General features: G+C 36.3%; 1 protein-coding gene, 1 long non-coding RNA gene and 1 pseudogene across 2 annotated transcripts; 1 reads left to right on the forward strand and 2 right to left on the reverse strand.

Annotated features, from left to right (window-relative positions):
- Positions 1 to 903: 903 nt before the first annotated feature.
- Positions 904 to 4,669, reverse strand: LOC103444497 (loganic acid O-methyltransferase-like). Its single transcript, XM_008383424.4, has 3 exons — positions 4,284 to 4,669; positions 1,770 to 2,423; positions 904 to 1,368 (listed from the first exon to the last, which is right to left on the reverse strand). The coding sequence occupies exons 1-3, from the start codon at positions 4,377 to 4,379 to the stop codon at positions 1,027 to 1,029; spliced, it is 1,092 nt and encodes a 363-aa protein (XP_008381646.2). The 5' UTR covers positions 4,380 to 4,669; the 3' UTR covers positions 904 to 1,026.
- Positions 4,007 to 4,501, forward strand: LOC139189054 (uncharacterized). The gene is made up of 2 exons (XR_011572535.1): positions 4,007 to 4,171; positions 4,253 to 4,501. It is a non-coding gene; the product is annotated as an uncharacterized lncRNA (long non-coding RNA).
- Positions 4,670 to 5,164: 495 nt separating the features above from the next.
- On the reverse strand, positions 5,165 to 7,954 carry LOC103421995 (uncharacterized; annotated as a pseudogene).
- Between the last annotated feature and the right edge of the window lie 1,772 nt (positions 7,955 to 9,726).

Here is a 9,726-nt window from a genome sequence, read left to right on the forward strand (position 1 = left end):
AAGCTTAAGAAGTAGTTGCATTAGGTGTTCTCAGATGATTGTTAAAGTTTTCAAACTACATAAGCAGTTATACACGCGAATCTAAATTAAGGTTGCATTCAGGAAACATAAACTCACAAAATCCTGACAATAGTAAAAGCCAAAGCGGGACAAAACCTAAGTCTTAGTGAAAAAGGTGAGAAGTGCAAAGTCGATGCTTGAAGAAAACAAGCGGCGATTAACGCTCACACTAGGGTATGACCAAACTATGATAGGTGCATCGTTAAAACCTTGTCAATTTAACAAAACAAAATGGTACAAATGCTCCTAAACTAAGGGGAAAGAAGTACATTAAGGTCAACTAGGTATCTACCAGATACTCCCCCTAAGTTCGACAAAACTCCTTAATTAGATTGCAAGCGGCATAATTCGAACAATTTACACATTTCAATTCCTCAGACAAGCTTCAAAAAACTGGACTTCGATAATTAGTTGGTGAAGAGATCTGCGAGGTTGTCATGGGAATGAATTCGCTTGATTTCGATATTATGATGCTCTTGTTGCTACTGAGAGAAAAGAATATCGGTACAATATGCTTGGTATGGTCTCCCTTAATGCATTCTTTTGGAATTTAGTCTTTACATTATCTTCAAATATCCTTGTTTACATTATCTTCAAATATCCTTGTTTACATTATCTTCAAATATCCTTGTTGGGACGTCAACGACATACGACATTCCACAAGTGCATTCCACAAGTGCTTCGAATATGCTCAAGGAGAATATCTCAACATGGTTCGAATATGTAGCAACTAAAGTCTGCTTAGTAAACCTCCTAGATATTGCGGAACGGTAAAGACATAACCTTTTTTCTTTTGATTTTTTTTGCTGCTTTTCCACACACAAATGAAGAATGACATGACAGTAGGAAGCAAAAACTCGTCTATAATATTGAAATTTGTCACACGTACATATTAGTAAATCAGACATAAACACAAAGAAGAAACTATCGTCTCAAAATAAATAGCAACACAGCACAATGTTCAAGTCAATTTGCCTTGAGTTTAAGCACAAGAAGATAGACCATTGCCTTCCCTGCCACTACAACGGATTGTTGCTCTGCAACTCTTTTACCATACAAGTCAAAGAGCTCGTCCAAGATTTCGTCTCCAAATTGCTGCTTGATGAGTCCCTCCATTGTAGCTCTCAATTGAGATGCAAGTAGTTGAGGAATATTATAGACAATGTCATGCGCGGCAAAATGATGCAAATTTTCCCATCTCTCCACGCTAAAGCGTCCATTTCGTTCTATAGCAGCTTCTAGTTCTTTGGATGACATGAAATAATTAGGTAGATTAAATGAATCTACTTTCTCTTCATCAACAATTCCCTCCATGAATAAATTCAAAAAAAAAAAAAAAAAACCATAAATATCTAACGATAACACAATAGGTAAGCCATAACTTATAAGTATCGAACTCAACCTAAATATTATACATAACCACCCACACATGATCTAGACCTGAGACTTTAACTCCCTAGTACCTAGACTACCCATGGATAAGAATACTACTAGACATTCAACAATCTTGTATTAAAGTAACATTGTACCAGAGCGTGATAATCAATTAAAGTCTCTTCTTTTAGTTCTAACTTTTTAATTTACAAAGATTAGATTTCATTTTTGGAGAAACAAAGATTACATTATTTAGATGACTACACATAAGGAAGATGATGAACTATAAATGGTAGTGTAATACAACACTAAGATCAGTCTACAATTAATCTTACCTTCCTAGCCATCTCCATGAGGCATGATCCCAAAATTTGAAAAAGCATATTCGGCAGAGATTGAGAATGAGGGGTATCGTCCTGGCGGCCTGGAATGATAAGTACCATGAGTCCTCCATTCACAATCTCTTGTGCCCTCGCATTCAGGAAGCACTCCATGTCCTCAACATTTTGGGCTTCATAAGCCCTTAACACTTCATCAGTGGCATCTGAGTAAAAGATTCGACCTTTATTCCACGCAGGACTGTTTTTATTCACTACCTCTTTTGGGACTCGAGAAATCCATGGAATGGAAAAGGAAGAGTGAAAAAGGTGGATGGAACTATTAGGAAATAGCCGACCATGGAAGGAACCTGGCACACCAGCGGCATAGTATTGCCGGTTGTGTGGGAGGGAGTTGAAGAGCAAGTTAAAATCATTAGAGGCATGATCATTAAAGAAAACCTGAAATTCGGGAATTTGGGAATTCAACCCTAGGGAATTGCATTTCAACTGCAAAGCTTCAATTATGTTTTCCACTGAAAAAAATGTATTGGGGCCAACAGAGCAACCCAAATCTGCAATTCTAAAGGTCTTGGAAGATAACAAGGTTTCCAGTTCAAGCTCTGCAATTGCCTTGTTTACAAATTGTTTGGAAGCATCCGCACCACCTCTCTGCACAAGGATAAACGTTAGTGTTACAATTATTTGAATCTGGAGGGAATCCAAAAAAAATTTTCTTTATGGTGGGGTTTCAAGGAGATATGTTTGTATAGATTAATATTGGTTTGAATGACTGCTTATACTAAAGAGCCAAGCAATGTTCAGTTTATTATACATTACTAAATAATGTTCACAGAATACATATATGTTTATAACAGTGAGTAGCTAATTACAAGCAACCAATTAAATTGTTTCTTAATTACTCAATTCGTTTTGGCAATGTACATATTTTATGCATACAAGGAGATCAAAGAATAAAGACTTTTTAGCTAAAATAGTCACTGAGATTTGAAATCGATAGAAGTGGTCCCTAAGTTTGTCCCCTATCAATCATTTTGATCATTTTCTGAAAATTTTTGTTAAATAAAAACCAAAATGATAAAAATACTAAAATGATTAATAGTAAACAAATCCAGGGACTACTTCTATTGGTTTCACATCTTATGGACCAAAGTAATGAGTTATGTCAATCTCAAGACCATTATATCTAAAAAGCTAATAATTAATTATTTCCAATTTTAGTCTGCAGACCACTATATACATATATAACATATTTACAATTTATGTTTGAAGGTACAAGATAACTAAGCATGTTTGCCATGGATTGACTAAGGTTTGGCTAGTCTGATATATACACGCCTATAACAATTGCATTTTACTTTTCTTTGGTCTAATTAACAAGTGAAAGGGAAAGTTTTTCGGTGTACTCCAAACACGCAACAAGACGTTATTGTTCTTCTCAAATTAAAATGTGTGTATTTGTTATTAAGGATATGCTATCCACACAACCTTTTTTACTTCTCACACACTCCTTGTTAATTTCTGTCCATTGATCTTCTTTAATTCATCCAATCTGACGACTGAAAACGAAAAAGATGTGGGAGAAGTAAAAAGGGATGTGTGGATATCATACCCCTTTTTATTAATGAATATACCTTAGAAATTAGACATATCAATCATGTCATCTACTCTTATTATAAGACGAAGAATAATAGTATATTGTATACCGTGGACGGAGGGAGGTAAGGCCCAATGGGGGCACATGCCCCCTCTCATCCCTTTTTCTTTCCACTACAAATTATTCAATTAATCATTCCCATATTTTTTGCTTTGCAATTATTCAATTAATCATATTAAAATAGTGAAAATCTTCTTTTAGTTTTTAAATGTCATTCCGTCTTGTATATTTTTCTCATGCATTAATGTCTAAACCTTATTGAGTCGCATGTATTTAGTTAATTAGTACAAATGAGCATTAAATTGTCAACAATTAAAGATAAAATTTGACAATAAAGTAATAAAATTAGGCATTTTATAATTAATTTTTTCAGTATTTGTAAAAAAATTAGCTTTATTTGTCCAAAAAAGAAGCTCAAATTTTTTAAGTGCCCCTTCTTAATTAAATTTCTGGCTTCGTACAGCTGCTGTACACCACGTACGCTACTTTTTTTTTTTTTTTTCCGGTTTCCATAAGGAGGCGATAAAAACAAGGCAAGCAGCTACCACCCGACAACCCCAAAATAGAAAGGAAAAAATAAGGTAAGCACTAGAAGAACAATGTTCAGAACTTCAGAGAAAGGATCATCAAACCAGAGCACCCACTAGAAGCAAACCCTAGCGGAGGACTGATGAGAAAAACTAATATATTATTATTTCTATGTAATGTATGTCAATATGTGTAGTTTCAAACTGCAGAAGAGGTAACTATTTCTGTCCCCTAAAATTAGAAGATAAATTATTTCTATGTAATGTATGTCAATATGTGTAGTTTCCAACTGCAGTTAAGAGAGATTCATAGGGAATTGAAGAAACCTGGTAAACGGAGTTGTTAGCATAGCCGGTTGGTCCATCTCCACCCTTCATTGGATAAGCTTCACAGACTTTGCTGTTTTCCTCTGTTGCTGCCATCTTTCTCTCTCTCTCTCTGAATCTTATCTATCAAAGTTGTATTTATTCTCTCTCTCTCTGAATCTTATCTATCAAGTTGTATATATGCGTTTAGTGAAATGAAATCCGTTTCTTGTTTTTTATTATGTGCCTGGTATTTTATTTGCATCCCCAACCCAACTGGCAACTGCATGCGTACAATGTGTCGTCAAGCGCTCTGCTTGCACAGTAGTATGTGTCATAAGATAAACACAAAAAAACAAAACGTAACAACTCACCTATTCAAGACGCGTAATAGACCTTGTGTGTACGGGGCTGCTAAAATTAAGTGCCTGTAGGAATTTTTTATGTATATTCTGTTGTAATGTGGATAAACATCATGTTCAAACCAGTTGGCAGAGAAGAGGATGAACTTGGTGGCTGCACAGACATATGCCTACTGATAAGAATATCCGCTTCACATGGCAAACCACACTGATGCATTAGGCTGTCAACCAAGTTGTTTTCAGTGTTAGTTTAGACAAAGGATTTGACACAACCACCAAGAACACAAGGATCAATCAAGTAAATCACATATCCTGAACTATATAAATAATGATTAAGTAAAACATAAAACATACTAATCGATACATACCTGCAGACATCTTCATGGATGTAGAAGCCATGTAAATTTGCACACAAACTTCTCCTCTCTGCAAAGCACAATGCTCTCCAATTTATAGGCAATTGGAACCAGGGACGAAGCCAGAGATTTGTGTGAATGGGGGCATCCTCAAACAACAAGTCATAATTAAAAAGCTTAAGAATTTACTAAACACAATACTTATATATTAATCCATAAAGTTTTTCATACAACAGTCCTTTACAATATCCCTCGACGCGTTTTCATGTTCTGAAAGCGTTGCATGACAACATCATTACCAATACCATCAAATATCTCTCTCTCTATAAAAATAACCATGTTATCATTCATCCATTGATCTCCCATCCGATTTCTCAATCGATTCTTCAGAATTTTCATGGCCGAAAATGCTCTTTCAACGGTTGCAGTAGCAACTGGAAGAGTTAGTGCTAATGTCACAAGCAAGTAAACCAGCGAATACACCTTGTGTTTCTTGCATTGAACCATTTTTTTTGCAAGATCTCCAATCTCTTTTAAACCTGAAAACTCAATGCTAGACCGCATATCCACAATGCAAGTCTCAAGTTGAATCTTAAGTATCACCAGCTCATTCATAGAGAAGTCTTTAGGATAAAATTGGGCAAAACGCAATAGCTTTTGGCTATCAAAAGCAGAGAAGGAGTCGGCTGGACATAAACATGCCAAACAAAGAAGTAACTCAGTGTTGGTCTCATTGAAACGATTATTTAGTTCTTGAAGCTGCCAATCCAAAACAACATAAAATATCCCAACACAATAGTGATGCATATTTGTGACTGCTTTTGCTTTTCGTTGCCCTCGCCTTCGAGAAAGAAACATATCATCCATATTAGGCACATCAATATCATGTTTAAGACAAAATTCTGAGACTTCATTGAGTAAAGAATCCCAACCATTTTTTCTCATTATCTCCAACCTTTGCTTACAAACTCCAACCAACTTCATAGCATTTACAATATCTTGATCCTTCCTTTGCAATGCTTGTGACAATTCATTGGTTATTCCAAGTATATCTTTCATCAAGTGTAGATTAAACACAAAATCAAATGATTGCATGGAATCCAATAAATTATTCGCTTCACATCTTTGTTGAGAGCTTACTCCATAATCTGCTATTACTTCAAGTACATCAAGTATGGATGAAAACATAGTCATTATACTTACTAAAGTACCCAAGTGTGAACCCCAACGTGTTTCTCCAGCACGTTTCAAAGTAGTTTCTTGATTTTTGCCTTTCCCACTTGTAAACTCACCACTGTTTAGTGCTTCAATAACTGCAATAGATTGCTTCTCCCGAAGAAGATCACAACGCTTCGATGAAGCTCCAACAACATTTACCAAAATAGTAACTATACTAAAAAGAGACTCAATTTGAATGTTCTTCTTTGCCACAGCTACAAGAGCTAATTGAAGTTGATGTGCAAAGCAATGAATATAATAGGCACAACCACTTTCTTTCATAATAAGAGCTTTAAGACCATTGAACTCACATTGCATATTGCTAGCCCCATCGTAACCTTGCCCACGCAACCTAGACATGCTCAATTTATGCCTAGAAAATACCTCATCAATGGTTTCCTTGAGTGAGAGAGCAGCGGTACTAGTAACATGCTCAATGCCAATAAAACGCTCAACGACATGCCCATTCTTGTCCACATAACGCAATACAATAGCCATTTGTTCCTTCGTTGATACGTCACGAGATTCATCAATCAAAATAGAGAACAACGAAGTGTCAACGTCTTCAATAATAGCCTTGATCGTCTCAGTTGCACAAGCATTTACAATGTCTTTTTGAATATCTGGTGATGTCAATTTGTGATTCTCCGGAGCATTTTTCAAAGTAACGGCTTTCACATCCTCATTGTGGTCAGCAATAAACTGTAGAAGCTCAAGAAAGTTTCCATGGTTGCTTGAATGTTCAGATTCATCATTACCACGAAATGCAAGCCCTTGTCTCAAAAGAAATCGACAACAATCAATTGATGCATTCAACCGAGCTCTATATTGAATTCGAGCTTCATCATGAGTTTTAGAGAAAAAAGACTGGATATGTTGCTTTTGACTCCTTAAAGCTTCAAAATTACTCCACGCTTGATTGTGTGCACTATTGACGCCTCAAATATGAGTTAGAAGTCTTTCTTTCTTCTTCCAGTTAGAAAATCCTTCGCCAACAAAGAAATCACTACCTGCTTGTTCTCCAATGTTTGGTTTAAAAAGGTAGCAACACAGACAAAAGGCAGCATCTTTTTCTACACTATATTCCAACCAAGTAGGAAAATCATCAAACCAAGCAGGGTTGAATCGTCTTTGCGTGTCTCCATATTTCTTGTAAGGAAAATTATGGGTTTTAGGTTGTTGAGGACCAGCTAGTACATACGCTCTTCGTACTTGATCTCGAATATTAGGATTGTAATCCAAAATTCGAATTCTCTTACCAGGATCTGATGGAAGATTTGATAAAATAAATTCTGCACTATCATGTCCCCGAGTATCATTATTTTTCTCAATAATTGGGGATGGCGGCACTGATATTTTTTTGAAAAACCTCTCCATGATGTTTCAGCCTACAAAGTTAGTCATATACCAATAACATATAAGGTTCATACGTAATTTGTAGAATTTATAGAATAAAAATCTCAATAAAATTCTTAGACTCTTAATCCTAGAGTATACTATACTAATATGCCTAATAATAACTAATCCATTTCTTCTTCTTTTTTGGGTTTCGAAAGGGGATGATTATGATTCCATTTCTGAAAAATGGATTTGTTTTTAGACTGTTAAGCCGTAGAATTGAGTTTTCTTGGAGATGTTGACAATGTTATCCATATTAATATATATGCTTTCTTAACCAAAAAATAAAATAAATGCCTAATAACTAATCCATATCCAACCAAGGCAACAATTCAATTAACTAATACCAATAAGCATACAAATTATTCAACAAATAAACATTTAATTCAACTAATCATATGAATAAATGTATACCCATATTTATAGAATTCGTAATTTCATAATTTCATTCATCAATAATCATAGAATTCATCATATCAATAATCAATAAGTCAATAACCATCCATATTAGTGCATACCATATCCATATGATTCTATATTTCTATACCAATTAAACAAAAATTCGTCTTAAATAATTAATTAGGGTTAGGAATTATAGATTTAGGAATTAAAAAATTTACCTAAATATATATATATATATATGTCGGCTAGAGACTAGAGAATGGCTGGCTGCTGGCATGGCTGGGAAGAGCAACTTTGCTCCAGAGAGCACCTGGACAGGAGAGCAACTTTCAAGGTGTTGGTTTGGACTTTGGAGAAGACAAACAGAGCAGCACCAAGCTGCTCTCTGACAAAGGGCAACGAAAACAAAGGGAGGAAAAAAAAAAAGAAATGGGAGTCTGGACCATGGGGACAAGCGGTCCCCCACTAATACTATAACATAACTTTTTTTTGTTTTTTTTAAACATATACGAAACGACGCCGTTTCGTTTACATTTAAAAAAAAAATCAGATCAGGCTTCTGCAGAGGTTCGTTTTGCCTTTGGCCTGGTTTAGAAAGACCCAGATCGGAGGAACCAGAAAATTGTAGTGGGGGCTTTGCTGCTGCTCAAAATCGCAGTGGGGGCTTTGCTGCTGCAGAAACAGATGAGCATGCCAGCATCAGAAAAATCTCAATGGGGGCATCCGCCCCCTAGGCCCATGGTAGCTCCGCCCTTGATTGGAACAAAAAGAGTGCATCCTTTGTGAGAGCAGGGGTTGTGGTTTTATACTGTAAGTTTCGGACCACCTGTTCGGGCAAGAATTTCGTTAGGAAGGGTCCCTGGCTCGAGCACACAGCTCCTCGAGGAGTTCGCACTTTGGTTGGTTGTCGTGCTCCTGTTTGTTGAGAGGCTAGAAGATGAAGACAAAGTTAGTTCTGAAATGTGCCTTTGTGGGGCTTAGGTGTAGGTCTTGAGGCTCGACATAGCTTTCTTATGCATTCATGATTGTGGTAGAGTGATTTGGTGAGGAGGAATATGAGTTTACTCTCAATGAAAGCATCAATTGTGGGAACCAAATTTGCGCACCGCCACAAGAGGTGGAGATGATTAAACTCGTTTTCCTAAAAAGCAACACACAACCATGAGTAAGCCAACGACTGGAGGATTTGCCGGTCAAAGACTCTCCAACGGTCGAGTTAGTAAGCAATATTAAGACTCAAGAGTGGGCAAGAGAAGGTGTGCAGAGATTGCATTACCAGAGATGAACTCTCAAATGATGTATTTATACCAGTCGAGGAGATGACCTTTTAGGCTAGTAGAATTCTTATTTAAACTAGGAGAATCCTATAGGATATTTAGGAATTAGATATTGCATCTTCTTAGGAGTGTAATGATTTGCATCACACGCTAATCCTTTAGATTGTAAGGACTCTAAGATTATAGGAAACATGCTGATTCCTTACTAGACTAGGTTCTTGAATCTTGCAGAACAAGTATGGTCAATCTCAATAAAGTTGTGGACTTCGCCCACTGAACTTGGAACAAGATAATAGTGGCATCACTGCTCCGTTTAGTTAGCTCCGCATCGAAGGCTATTGAGTCTATGTCCGAACTTCTAAGGTATGCGTATTCCGATCCTGCTTACTATGATCTTACAGCGATCATGAGTGACATATTGTATGTTATTATAATTTCCACTGCGTATTTA

Source organism: Malus domestica, chromosome 10, assembly GCF_042453785.1.
Source record: "Malus domestica chromosome 10, GDT2T_hap1".
NCBI lineage: Eukaryota > Viridiplantae > Streptophyta > Magnoliopsida > Rosales > Rosaceae > Malus > Malus domestica.